At 37.2% G+C, this 13,931-nt stretch overlaps 1 protein-coding gene across 2 annotated transcripts in view; it reads right to left on the bottom strand.

Annotated features, from left to right (window-relative positions):
* Positions 1-164: 164 nt before the first annotated feature.
* The window catches only part of MPP5 (membrane palmitoylated protein 5), a 103,360-nt gene continuing 89,593 nt past the window's right edge, over positions 165-13,931 (bottom strand). For both annotated transcript variants that reach the window (XM_029238348.1, XM_029238350.1), the window contains exon 15: positions 165-4,519. In XM_029238348.1, coding sequence (XP_029094181.1) covers positions 4,343-4,519 — 177 coding nt within the window. In that variant the 3' untranslated portion in view covers positions 165-4,342. The remainder of the gene's footprint in view (positions 4,520-13,931) is intronic.

The following is a 13,931-nucleotide window of genomic DNA, read 5'->3' as shown; positions in this document are numbered from 1 at the left end:
GTTTGACATGATTGGCCATGGAACAGTTTTTAATTCGTGAAATTGTGACACTAGCGTTAACCGTATTGTGTTTAAATCAACTGATATCACAGCCTAGACTAATTTTAAAGTAGGTAATTTTAAAGTAATTTTGCATACATTTAACAAAGACCTACTATAAAATAGCTTAGTGGTATTAGACATTTGTGTTTTATCTATTATTATCTCATCACAACAACCATTAAGAGGTACGTATTGTTTTAATCCTGCATTTCACAGAAGAAAATTTTGAGGCACAATGAGCTTGAAGTGGTGAATCCCAGATTTAAATCCAGGCAGTCTACCTTCAGAATTTTTACATCCTTAACTTCTATCCTTTTTGCCTCCCCTATGTTAAAAACTTTGGGTAAAGGTAAAGACATAAGGCCTGTCCTGGAGGAGCTGATTTTTAGGAAATCCTGTTGCTGCTCACAATAAAATCTCAGATTCAATGTAAATTCAGTAGTGATTGGAAAACCAACAACTGAGTTCATAAGTCTTGAAAATAAATAGGTAACAATGAACTGCTTAATATTTAATCCTCCCAACACTCTAGTGAGTTATAAATACCATCATCTCCATTTTGCAGGTGGAAGGCAGGCCAAATGTATCTTGATTTCAGAGCCTTGGTTCTTAAGTGGTATGTATGTATGTACGGCTCTGTAGGAGGCAAAAATTAGCTGGAAAGTAGATGCAGAGAGCCAGGTTTCGTGGGTTTTCGTTTAGATAAATTTATGTTCAACTTAAGGAATTAAGCCAGAGAAGTACCCTAGAGTTTTTCCTGTGGCACCATAAACCTCTGGTACTTACTGGCTTTGGCTACCCTCCCTACATAAGTAAGTGCAGAAGATTTTACAGTTTAGCATATTGTTAAAAAGAAAGAGACAAGAGTGGACAGAAAATTTGTTGTGTAGGGTTGGGGTGATTGGAGCTGTATGGGAAGGGAGTAGATCAGGAATAGGAATAGAAAGCTCGACTGGGGTAGCGTGTGTGTGTATGTGTAACAAACACTTTCTGGTACCTGATTGGCCTCCTTTGGGAGATACAGAGTAGGTATTATAGAAAAAGGGAAGGGATGAAGAATGGAGAATGAAAATATGTTATATATTTGTCAACAAGTCATCCTATCCTCAGTGTTCTCAAATTGGTGGTTGCATGTAGTGGAATTCGCCTGAGTATTACATACCTTCTTCCCCAGAAAACTAGTTCCAGAGTTCACAGCTTTAAGTTGTCTATCTGTCATCTTTAATACAGTTTAAACAAACAATTAAGGAAACACAACCTACATTTGTGCCAGTAGGGGGCACTTCCCCACTGTGAAGAATAAATTAAAACGTATTTGTGTTTCACCCAGAGGTTCCAATGGACTTGATTCTGGCAAAACTTGAAGACAAGGGTGGGTCATTTTAGATGTGTTGAAACCTTGAATGGCAGAGGATATAAACACAGCAAGAGAAAGTATTCAGTGACTTTTTAAATTTGAAATATAATTTTACTTTTTATTTTTACATTACAATGTGCAGTGTTACATCTCAAAACAACAGAGTGCAGATACAGGCAGGATAAGAGTACAAAGGAGAATTAACAATAGATGTCAGAAAGGTTACCTTTATTAAGGCTAAATCCCTGGTTTAAATTTTCCACACACATTCACAGAATTACATTCAAATTATTCCTTAGGCCATGAGAAAAGGAAAAAAAAAATCCAGACATTAGATTTTCATAGAAAGCAAATCTGGATTAATCTAAACAAACACTATTCTCCTTTCTGTTTGTTCTGACTTAAGGAAATTTAGTAAAGGAAGATTATTTCCTTACTTGAACTAATGTACATTTCATTAGCGATTGGTATCATTCCTATAAGTGGTTAAGGCCTCCCTCCACACTGGGGTCTCCAATCAGAACCACAGAGGGACAGGAAATGGAATTGGCCAGAGCGGTGTAGGGCACAACTAGGTGGAGAGCAAGGCTTTTTTCCATTTTCTTTCAAGGAAGTCAGCAACAACTCAGTTTTCACTTTGTAGGGACTATGTCGAATATGAGCACATCCATATCACCAGGACTGAGGAAAGTTGGGATATAAACATTTCTATCCCTCTACCACTGCTGATGAGGAAGAAAAATATACAGGACTTAAATGATCCCCAAAGACCTCATCAGCTTAGATTTTTAAGAAGTATACTACGGCAGAGCATGTGCCTCGGTAGGGGACTTGGACTTGCTTGTTAAAGCCATGCCTGAGTCTGCATAGCACATGGCCCTAGTGTTGGCCCTGTGGTCTACAGGTAACTCACTCAGGGACTAGCACAGCAGCCACTTACTGACACCGCCTGAAATCTCATTCTAACTTGACTCAAACTGCAAACGTTTTAGATCGTAGGGTTGAAAATAGTTGTCAGTTATGATAAGCAGCTCACAAAACTCCACTGTCTACCACAGACTACCTTTCGTTCCTAAAGAGAAAGTATACTGGAAAACTGAAAAGATTAAGTACTTACGGTGCCTTGTTTTCAGTGCTGAAAATCACTGTGACCTTTGCATTTTCCTGCCATAAACTGGAGTGTTTCAGACCTGAAGAGACAGTATGTATGGCATTCCTTACCTCAACCTAGGAATGTTACTTTCTTCCTAAGGAACATTATCTTGAAAGTATTTCCACACAAGATATATTCCACAGCCAACTTTGAGGCCACGTGAATTTCAACAAAAAAAGGCAGCATATAAACTGTCTACAATTTGTTCAAATAATATTATGCAAAGGAGAAAAACTCAAGTATGTACATGACACTGAGACAAACTACTCATTAAAAACAGTTGCTTATGTTAAATTAAGTGACAATTCAGTATCATTCCAGTGTTTAGCTTTGGGAACAGGAATTGTAGCTAAAGTCACCATATAAATAAAATCAAGACATTCACATTTGAGGTTGTCTGTCACACATCACACCATCCCTTAAGCCTTGAAAATACTACAAATTAACTTTCCATGCCAATTACAGAAGTTGAATTTTAAAGCTACAAGCTATAGAGACAGTATGAAAGTTTCATTAGCTTAAATGTTTTATGATTTAGCTTGTTGCATTCTGATCGTAAGAGGCAGACCTTATCAGGATAAAAACCTATTTCTATATGCTTAACTTTTCCCCTGCAATGTTCTTTTCCTAAAATGTTCAAATGACTTTCAGGTCATCTTTTCCTTCTGATCTCAAAGTCAATTGTCATATCATTTCCCTCATATAATTTTATTCCAATGCTGAACAAGTGTAATCAATGACCATTTGTCAATCTATTAAATATTAGTATACAGTACAGCAACTATATTGATCACAGAATTCCAGTTTATTACCTACATATATGGCACAGTCATCAAATTATACTGTGCTCATATATAAAAATGAAAAAACTGTCAAATGTGCTATGTCCTTTTATGCATGTAAAAACTATTTGCATCATGAGGAAGAAGCTTAACAGAGTTTATATCAGTATCTGCCATTCATAAAAATGTAACTTATACATTCTATTGTACTATGCAGATCAGGAAAAGGAAGTAAAAGTTACCCAATCAGTTGCAACAATTAAAGAAAAAAATTCAGAAAATCATTATACCTTTAAAAAGATCAGCATATGTTGTACATATTTTAGATCAGAGTCTAAAACAGGTGTGACCTTTGCATAAACCTTTCACGTGTGCAGTGAAGTCTGATCCACAAGTTTGAGCTAAAAAAAATTGGTGCTTCTAACGGAATGTTTTTATGAATTAAAAGACATACAAATGAATTCAAGCCTAACAGAGTAGCTCCAGACCAAAGTGGCACCATTTTTTTTTAAAGTAGTTCTGGTGACTAACCAAATACTGTTGTCTTGCCCAGTGCACAGAAGCAGTTTCCCTTCACCCACAAATTCCCATGAAGTCATTTAAGTTAACTGTTAAATAACATCAATATTTATTACTATGTGAGACATGGACCATTGTGTATACACACAAAAGTTTTTCATGGAAATATGACTAGGCAGAAAAGACTTGGTTAGGTGAAAACAGAATTAAAAGGTTTTTATGTGGATAAAATGGAACTGCTCTGTTGAAAACTTCCATTTAAAATCCCCAAATGAGGCAAGAACCTCTAAAGCCCATGTACAGAGAATAAAGAATGCTGTTAATGAATTGCCTAAGGGGATTTTCTTCTCACTAGTTCAAGATCTAAGAACAGGTCTACAATTTATACTGCCTGCCACCTTCTCAGAGACTTGCTCAAGTATGAGGGCTATCTTCCTATTGGCAGTTTGCCAGATCAAGTCCAATCATGCCACAGAATGGATGTTTCCTTCACCTCAGCCAAGTGGATGGCACCCACTGAGGTTCAGTATCAAGTTTGTTAATCAACCTAAGCAATTCCTGATAGGCTTTATCAAGATCCGAGTTCACAATTGCTGTGTCAAAGTAGTGGCCATTGTTCTGCTCCATCTCTCTAGTCTTCTCAATGATTTCTCTCAACTCTTCAGGCTGCAAAGAGAAGATAAAAATTATGAGGTAGGGGCTTCCCTGGTGGCGCAGTGGTTGAGAGTTCGCCTGCCGATGCAGGGGATACGGGTTCGTGCCCCGGTCCGGGAAGATCCCACATGCCGCGGAGCGGCTGGGCCCGTGAGCCATGGCCGCTGAGCCTGCGCATCCGGAGCCTGTGCTCCGTCCGCAACAGGAGAGGCCACAACAGTAAGAGGCCCGCGTACTGCAAAAAAAAAAAAAAAAAAAAAAAAAAAATTATGAGGTAATCCATTCCTTACCAAAATATACAATGAGTCAGAGATGGCTGTAGAACAAGAAATGGCCTTAACACTGCTTTCCTTCTGTCTCTCAAGATACTCAGCCTCCAGTGTTCAACCCAACCCTGTCATGGCCACAGGGATTTCCTTTGCTCTGGTATCTTCAGCACTCACACTGCAAACCATTTGCAACTCAATATAACCTGTTTATACTGCTATTTAGGTTTTTATATATTTCTGTTTTATCCACAAGACTAGAGGCTTCAAGAGCACAGACTGTTACTTTGAATTCCCTATAGACGTTCGTTTTCAAACATTTCAGGGCACCATAACCTCTTCCTAAAAATAACATCTTCTGTAACAGTGAACCTTTCTGGCAGGACCTCAAGTGCCACCTGCTCTTGGCTCTTATAAAGAACCCCTGCCCTCTATATCTGTTGCAGAGTTAAAAAGAGTAAACATCATGAGAAAAGGCTCAACAGAATGGGTACCTTTTTCTATGAAAACACTGCTGGAAATCCAAGATTTTAATAATCTAATATATTTTTGGGGGGAAATACCTTTTAAAATTGCTTCTCTGCTTTCAATACACAAAGGAGGTCTTCAAGATGCAAAAACAAGTATCCTAAGAAGAGTCTGGGAAGCCATATAGAGCAGGCTACTTTAATGCATAAAGGAAACAGCTGTTTCACAGATAAGCAGATGGCAAGGTTATATGCAATACTTATCGAGAACCTTCTGATAATCAGGCACATGTGTCCAAGAAAGTGAAACTGCCCCCAAATCACCCCTGTCGATGAAGAGAACTAATTAAATGTCCATATGTCTCAGACATAAAGGCCACACATCAATACTATATTGGACCCACAATACCAATTTGTATCTTTCAACTGGTTGAACTTTTTTAACAGAAGGAAAACATTAAAAATATGACAGTGTATATAAGTCCATGCCACTCTCTCACTTTGTCACAGCTTACCCTTCCCCCTCCCCATATCCTCAAGTCCATTCTCTAGTAGGTCTGTGTCTTTATTCCGTCTTACCCCTAGGTTCTTCATGACCTTTTTTTTCTTAGATTCCATATATATGTGTTAGCATACGGTATTTGTTTTTCTCTTTCTGACTTACTTCACTCTGTATGACAGACTCTAGGTCCATCCAACTCACTAGAGCCGCATAGCACAGGGAGATCAGCTCGGTGGTTTGTGACCACCTAGAGGGGTGGGATAGGGAGGGTGGGAGGGAGGGAGATGCAAGAGGGAAGAGATATGGGAACATATGTATAACTGATTCACTTTGTTATATAGCAGAAACACACCATTGTAAAGCAATTATACTGCAATAAAGATGTTTAAAAAAAAAAACCGTAGTAGAAGAAAGTAGTTACAAATACCACCTATGACCATGTGACCAGTTAAAGAAATAAGGACTGTAGTTGTCATAAGTATTTCTTCATTATTTACTTCAGAATACATTTTTATTAAAATATCTTTGTTTTCTTCCCTCTCTTATTTCCTTATCATGTAACATAAGATCATATATCATAGTGTTAAGTATTATTAATTTTATATCATTGTCTTTAAGTTATGGGATATTAAAGATAAAAACAAACATAAGTCAAGGAAAAAAAAAAAAAGACAGCTCTGGCTTGTCCTGAATTAGTTTCTTGTGTGGCCCTCTAATTTTCATTCTGGAATGTTGTGCATCTGGCTCTGGTACACAGAATCCTTTGTTTCCCAGCAGGGACTCTACTACACCACTGTAACTGAACATACTGTGACATTCTGGTTAAAACTTATGTCTACTCAAAGCTCAAGATTATTGAAAGAACATTCTAGAATTCAAGGTAGAATCTAAACCTTGTGTTACTAGATTTGAAAAATAAATGTTAAGCCCCACATCTTACATAGATTCACTTGAATATCTAATCCACCTAGTTTTTCATCAAATTTAAGCATTCATCTTTTGCCAAAATGACTTATTTACTTGGTAGTTTATGTTTTAATTTTTCAAATTACAATTCATGACGAAATTGAAACAAAATGTTTTTGCTCAAATATCTTTGGCCTGAAAAAATTATCTATAGGCAAAATTGACCATAATAGTTCATACTATTAGTTTACCACTCTCAAGCCCCCATTACAGCAGAACAGATTCACAGTACAATGAAATAACTGATTATTTAAATTTTGCATTTGGTGAGGAACACCATCACTTTCTTAGTTAGCACTATCTCACAGAGTTAAAATTGAGAATTTGTTTTTACTCAACACTTCTACTGTGTGATAAAACACTATTAAATACCAAAGGAGATAAAACATAAAAGGCAATCAGATACACCACCCTTTACCCAACAGCTGCAAAATATACATTCTTACTGGTGTGCCGGAACATGCACCAAGATAGAACAGAACTGGGTCATAAAATAAGACTCACCAAGATTTGAAAGACTGACATCTTACAGAGTATGTTCTCTTACCACAATGGAATTGTAAATCAATAAAATATTTTATAAATCTCCAACAGATGGAAATTAGATACTTCTAAATAACCCATGGGTTAAAGAAAATGACAGAGGAAACTAGAAAATATTTCTAACAAAATGGTAATGAAAAATATAACCTTAATTTGTAGGACGCAACTAAAGAACTACTTAGAAGGAAATTTATAACTTTATATTAGAAAAGAAGAAAGGTTTAAAAATCATCTAATTTTCTTCAGAAACTAGAGCAAGTGCAAATTAAAGCCAAAGTAAGTATAAGAATAAAAATAAGTCAATTAAATGGAAAATAGTCAAACAATAAAGAAAATTAACAAAAATGTCTCCCAACTTATTTCTTTTTCTAAAGTGTTTGGTTATTCTTTAAAATTTCCATACAATTTTAAAATAATCTTTTCAATTTCCAGAGAAAAGCCCACTGGGATTTATTTTGCCCAGATAACAGGTTTCTTGAGATATAATTCATTTACAATTCACCCATTTAATGGTGAACTAGAAGCAATTCAATGGGGGATTCATACAATTTACCCACTTAAAATGTACAATTCAATAGTTTTTAGTATAGTCACAGAGGAGTTGTGCAATCAACACCACAATCAATTTCAAAACATTTTCATCACCCTCCATCCCCCCTCACCCCCCTCCCTCCAAAACCCCATAGTCATTAGCAGCCACTCCCCATTTTCTCCCAACCCCCAGCCCTAGGAAACCACTAATCTACTTCAGGTCTCTATAGATTTGCTTATTCTGGACATTCCAAATAATGGAATCATACAAAATATGGTCTTTTGTGACTGGGTTCTTTTACTTATGTTTTCAAGGTTCATCCATGTTGTACCATGTATCAGTACTTCATTCCTTTTAATGACCATTTTTCGAGAAAAGATAAAGCTACAGTAATCAAGACAATGTGATTTAGCATAAATACAGAATAGAGTCCAGAAATAATCCCTCCCCGCTACGTATTTGGTCAAGTCATTTTTGACAAAGATGCCAATGTAATTCAATGGGAAAAAAAGGATAGCCTTTTTCAAGAAATGACACTAAAGCAATTGGATAGCCATGTGTGATTAAAAAAAAACCAAACCCTTACATCACACTAAAATAAAGATTAATTTGAGATAGATTATAGACCTTAAAGGGAAAGCTAATACAAGAAAGCTTTTAGAAGAAAATACAGAATCAATCTTTATAATCTTGGAGTAGGCAAATTTTTTTAGACAATACACAAAAATCATTAACCATAAGAAAAATGAAAAAAATTATGCAGTTGACCCTTGAACAACACAGGTTTGAACTGTGTATACAGAGATATTTTTCAATAAATACATTTCTACATGATCCATGGTTGGTTGAATCTGAAGACATGAAACTGTGGATATGGAAGGCCAAGTATGGGACTTAAGCATCCTCCATTTTGGTATCGCAGCAGGTGCTGAAACCAATCTCCCATGCATACCAAGGGACAGAGGTACTTCATTAAAAACAATTCTGATCTTCAAAAAATATGTTTTTAAATTACAAAGAGTTTGAAAAAATATTTATATCCAGAATATATAAAGAATTTTTACAATTCAACAAGAAAGCAACTCAATTAAAAAAAATAAAACTTGAGACATTTCACAAAAGAATTTGTCCAAATGACTACATGAAAAGATGCTATCATTAGTTATCAGGAAAATGCAAATGAAAACCACAATGGTAACACTTCACACCTATTAGAATGACTAAAAAGTTGTTACAAAACAACAACAGCAAAAGTTGGTAAGGATGTAGAGCAAATGGAACCAAAGTGAGAGTGTAGAAAGGAAAACTTTATAAAATAGTTCTGTACTTTTTATACACTTAAAACATACACTTATCATTTGATCCAGCAATTCAAGAAAAATGAAAACATATGTCCACCAAAAAACTATGAATGTTTAGAGCTGCTTTAGTCACCAGCTCAAAATTGGAAACAACCCTAATGTTTTTTAACTGGTGAATGGACAAATTGTGATATATTTAGATCATGGTACACAACTCAGCAATAAGATATGAACTACTGTTAGATGCAACATAGATGAATCTTAAAAACATTATACTTATCAAAAGCTAGATACAGGACTTCCTTGGTGGCGCAGTGGTTAAGAACCCGCCTGCCAATGCAGGGGACACGGGTTCGAGCCCTGGTCCAGGAAGATCCCACATGCCACAGAGCAACTAAGCCCGTGTGCCACAACTGCTGAGCCTGCACTCTAGAGCAAGCGAGCCACAGCTACTGAGCCCACGTGCCACAGGTGCTGAAGCCCTAGCGCCTAGAGCCCATGCTCCGCAACAAGAGAAGCCACCGCAATGAGAAGCCCACACACCTCAACGAAGAGTGGCCCCCACTCACTGCAACTAGAGAAAGCCCGCGTGCAGCAATGAAGACCCAACACAGCCAAAAATAATTAATAAATTTATTTTAATAAAAGCTAGATACAAATTTAAACTTACTTATAAATGGTTATAAACTTAAACTTATAAATGGTTTCCATTTATATGAACTTCCAGAACAGACAAATCTATAGTGACAGAAAGTAGGTAAGTGGTTACCTAGGAAAGAGTGGAGGGGTATTAACTTTAAAGGGGCATGAGAGAACTTTTCTAGAGTGATGCAAATGTTCTAAATGTTGACTGGCATGGTGGTTTCACAGGTACACATTTTGCCAAAACTCACTAAATCATACAATTAAAATGCACGCATGTAAAGTAATCTCAATAAAGTTAATTTTTTAAAATTAGAAAACTATAATTAGAAAATCAAGCACATTGTATACTGCTAAAACATTGTGGTAACTGATTAAGTTCCTGCTTTAAAAACATGTATATAGTTGACCCTTGAACAACACAGGCTTGGAATGCACAGTTCACTTGTACACAGATTTTTTTCAATAGTTAATACTACAGTACTACACTGTCTGCAGTTGGTTGAATCTGAGGGTGTGGAACTGCAGATATGGAGGGCCAACTATAAGTTACACACAGATTTTCAACTGTGTGGAGGTTTTGGTGCCCAAACCCCACATTGTTCAAGGGTCAACTGTTAATAGGTATTCTTTCTAGAACTCACTCAATCTGAATTAAAATTAAAGTAGGTAAAATATTTAAAATATTAAATATTACAATTAAATATTAAAATATCAAAAATAAAATAGGTTAAAAAATTCCATGAGAGCCCTGGCAGAGACCACCAACCAAAAGAAAGTTGCTTAACATGTTTTGGAACGGCATGTGGCCCTTGGCATGGTATCAAATTCTTGCTGGAGAAGAATAACCTAACAAAAAATAAGTGTGCATGTCAGAAAATAGAAAATTAGGTTGAACAAGTAAAATGGAGTCCATTTTGGTCCTTTATGTGCATTCCTCTCCTAGAACCACGACAGTATTTCTGGTCTACCAAAGTAGTTAACTGGGCACCAAGTTTCATAGACTATCGATCTAGTTTTCCTTATTATATGTGATCCTCCTCAAGAACAGCCAGCAAACATGTCTCATACTTTTTTTTGAATTTTATTTTAGTTTTTTAATACAGCAGGTTCTTATTAGTTATCTATTTTATACATATTAGTGTCTATATGTCAATCCCAATCTCCCAGTTCATCCCACCACCACCACCTCCCCCACTTTATGTCTCAGATTTCTTTTGTATCATCTCAAGTGCTTAGGACAGCAGATACTCTGACCCTACTTATTTATGAACTTGCACTTGTGTTGCAAAAATAAAAAAGGAGTGAAACACTACTTTAAACAGCTGGCCTACTTAGCCTAAATAAAGCAACCAGAATTATGCTCAACACAAAGGATGGGAAAGTCCCTGATGTCGAAGACACTGAAAAATACCACCTTCACATACAGACTGAATAACAACTGTAAGTAGACCCAGAGTAGAAAAAGATACCTTGGGGAGGAAGAAAGAGGGCTGGTGGGTGTGGTGAATAGTCAAGAATCAAAGACTTTTGAGGAGATTTTAGGGAGGAATATTATTATGTGTTTTTATGGCTTTTAAGGAGATTTAAAGGCATAGCAAATGAAATGAGATCTAAGTGATTCCTTTGTAAAATAGAAATTTTTAGGAAATTGGCAAAAAACAAGGAAGAGTATTTGTTACTTTGATATAGCATGTCACTTGACGGTTTTCATTTCATACATTTAAATAAAATGTCAATGCTTTCTGATTAATATATCAATATATTATCATTTAATTTTTAGTACTGTTTGGTATAATATGGACTACCTCAACCACATCCAGCATCTAAAATAATTAGCTGCCTGGGGCCTAGAGTCCTGGGCGGCTGCTGAGAGGGCCTTCCTGGCCTGTTGGTGCCTGTGGGATGCTGCAGGCTTCTCCTGGGCGTCCAGTCCTGGCTGGCTCCGTGTAATGGCCTGCAGGACTCTGAGTGGGCAGTGCCCTACACCAGCGATAGCCTTAAAGGGAGGAGAACTCGTCAGGGACGACACTGTGCGGGTTAATTTGGGAAGTGATGGTTAAAGTTTCTGGCTTTAGACTCCTTATTTATGTTGTTAATTTTGATGGGGGTAGAGATGGAAGCTGGTCCCGTTAACAATGAGTTCTCAGTCTGGAGAGGAAAACAAATCAAGGTGAACTAAAGAAAATGAGTCTTTCCCTAAAAGAAATAGAAGATGGGGAAGATGAGATGTCAGGAGATAATGACAATGGCAGCAGAGATGAGGCTGTCGTCCCTAAGAATGGTAGGAAGGTTGCTACTGCTCCCGGAAATAAAATCGAAAAAAAACGTTTCTGGCTCCCATGTTTGCTGAGAAATTAATATCACCACACAGGAGGGGAGCCACAGGGGCCAATTTGCCAAAAGATAGGAGGAGTGCCAAGCTCAAGGACCATGAGAAGAGACATGAGACCTCGGAGGAGGATGAAGAGCCTACGAAGAAAGCACCTGATAAACAGAAGGAAATGACCAAACAGAAGGCTTCCACTGAAACCAAAAAACAGAAATTAGAAGGAGATTTGGTTAGTGAATTTTAAATCTGCTGATGACCAGGAAAAAGCCCTGGAACTCAGTGAAACAAAGGTCCCTGGATATGAAACTACATTGAAGAAACCAAAGGGAAAGGAAACAAAGATCGAAATGCCAAAACACTTTTGATCAAGAACCTGCCTGACAAAGTCACTCAGCATGAATTAATAAAAGTGTTTTAGGATGCTTTTCAAATCAGATTGGTGGGCAAGGATAGGATGAGTGAAAGGATCGCCTATATTGACTTCAAGTCACAGGCCGATGCACAGCGAGCCTTGGAAGAGAAGCAAGGAACAGAGATCAGTGGGCTTGCTGTAGTTCTGGACCTTGTTGGAGAAAAAAGCCAAGGCCAAGATGAAAGAGACGGAAAAAAGGGCACTTGGAGAATGGGAAAACGAAAGAATAAGAAAGCCATGCATTTCAAGAAAAATGTGAGAGAGCGTATTTCTTTGTGGAGGTAAAGAATGTTCCTACATGTTTAATATGCAAACAAAGCCTGTCTGTGTCGAGAGAATGTAACCTAAAACACCATTATGAAAGCAATCATCATAGGAACCACGATGGATTTACAGAAAAGACGTGTGATAGAAAATTCAACAAACTGAAAAAAAAGACTGAAATTTCCACATGATTTGCTTTTGAACGTGGATAAAATAAGTGATGCTGCCATGAAATGTAGTTATGTATTAAGTGAGAAAATTGCCTGGTCAGCAAAACCTCTTGCAGATGGTGAGTTTATCAAAGACTGTCTGTTGAGCGCAGCAGAAATCATGTGCCCTGAACAGACACGCATTTGCCAACATAAGACTAGCTGGTAATGTTGTTGCCCAGCATGTTAACAATACGACTGAGAACTTGCAGGACAAGTTGCAAGAAAAAGCTGAATCATTTGTGGCTTTTTTCCATTGTAGCTCAGGAAGGTGTGGATGGAAATAACACCCCCCCACGTAGCTGTATTTATTCATGGTGTCAATGAAACTTTTGATGTGATCAAAGAACTTCTGGACATGGTTCCCATAACAGGCACAACATCAGGAAATAGTTTTACGTGATGAGGAAAGTCTTAAAAAAATTTAACGTGGACTGGTCAAAGTTGGTAAGTATTAGCACAGATGGTGACTCTGTGATGGTTAGTGTTAAAGAACTAGTTACAAAACTGAAATCTAAAGTGTCAGGGCTTTGCCAAGACAAGGAACTTAAGTCTCTGCACGGTCTCATTCTCCAGGAGACACTTTGTGCTAAAAGATTAAAAATGGATCACGTCATGGACATAGTTTATACCATAACCCGGATACACTCCCATGGCTCGGACCACAGAAATCGGTGCTGTGTTTAATCAGTTAGATGCACAATATGGAAACATGTTCTGCTCTATGGAACTTAAGTGGCTGAATTGTGGTGTGGTCCTAAGGCAGCTTTTTGAACAGTTGGAGGAAACTGACTTTTTCATGTCTTCTAGAGGAAAATCTGAGCCTCAGCTTACGAGCAAAGATTGGGTCAGAGACTTAACCTTTTTGGTTGACATTATTATAACATATCTAAACATGCTGGATATTTCTCTGCAAAGGCGTTCACAAGTGGTGACACAAATGTATGATTCAGTTGGCTCCTTCCTAGTGAAATTTTGTCTTTGGTAG

This window comes from Monodon monoceros, unplaced genomic scaffold (assembly GCF_005190385.1).
Source record: "Monodon monoceros isolate NGI ecotype Baffin Bay Population unplaced genomic scaffold, NGI_Narwhal_1 Super_Scaffold_21, whole genome shotgun sequence".
Lineage (NCBI taxonomy): Eukaryota > Metazoa > Chordata > Mammalia > Artiodactyla > Monodontidae > Monodon > Monodon monoceros.
Note: the sequence above shows the minus strand (reverse complement) of the source record. Positions and strands in the feature narration are given on the sequence as shown.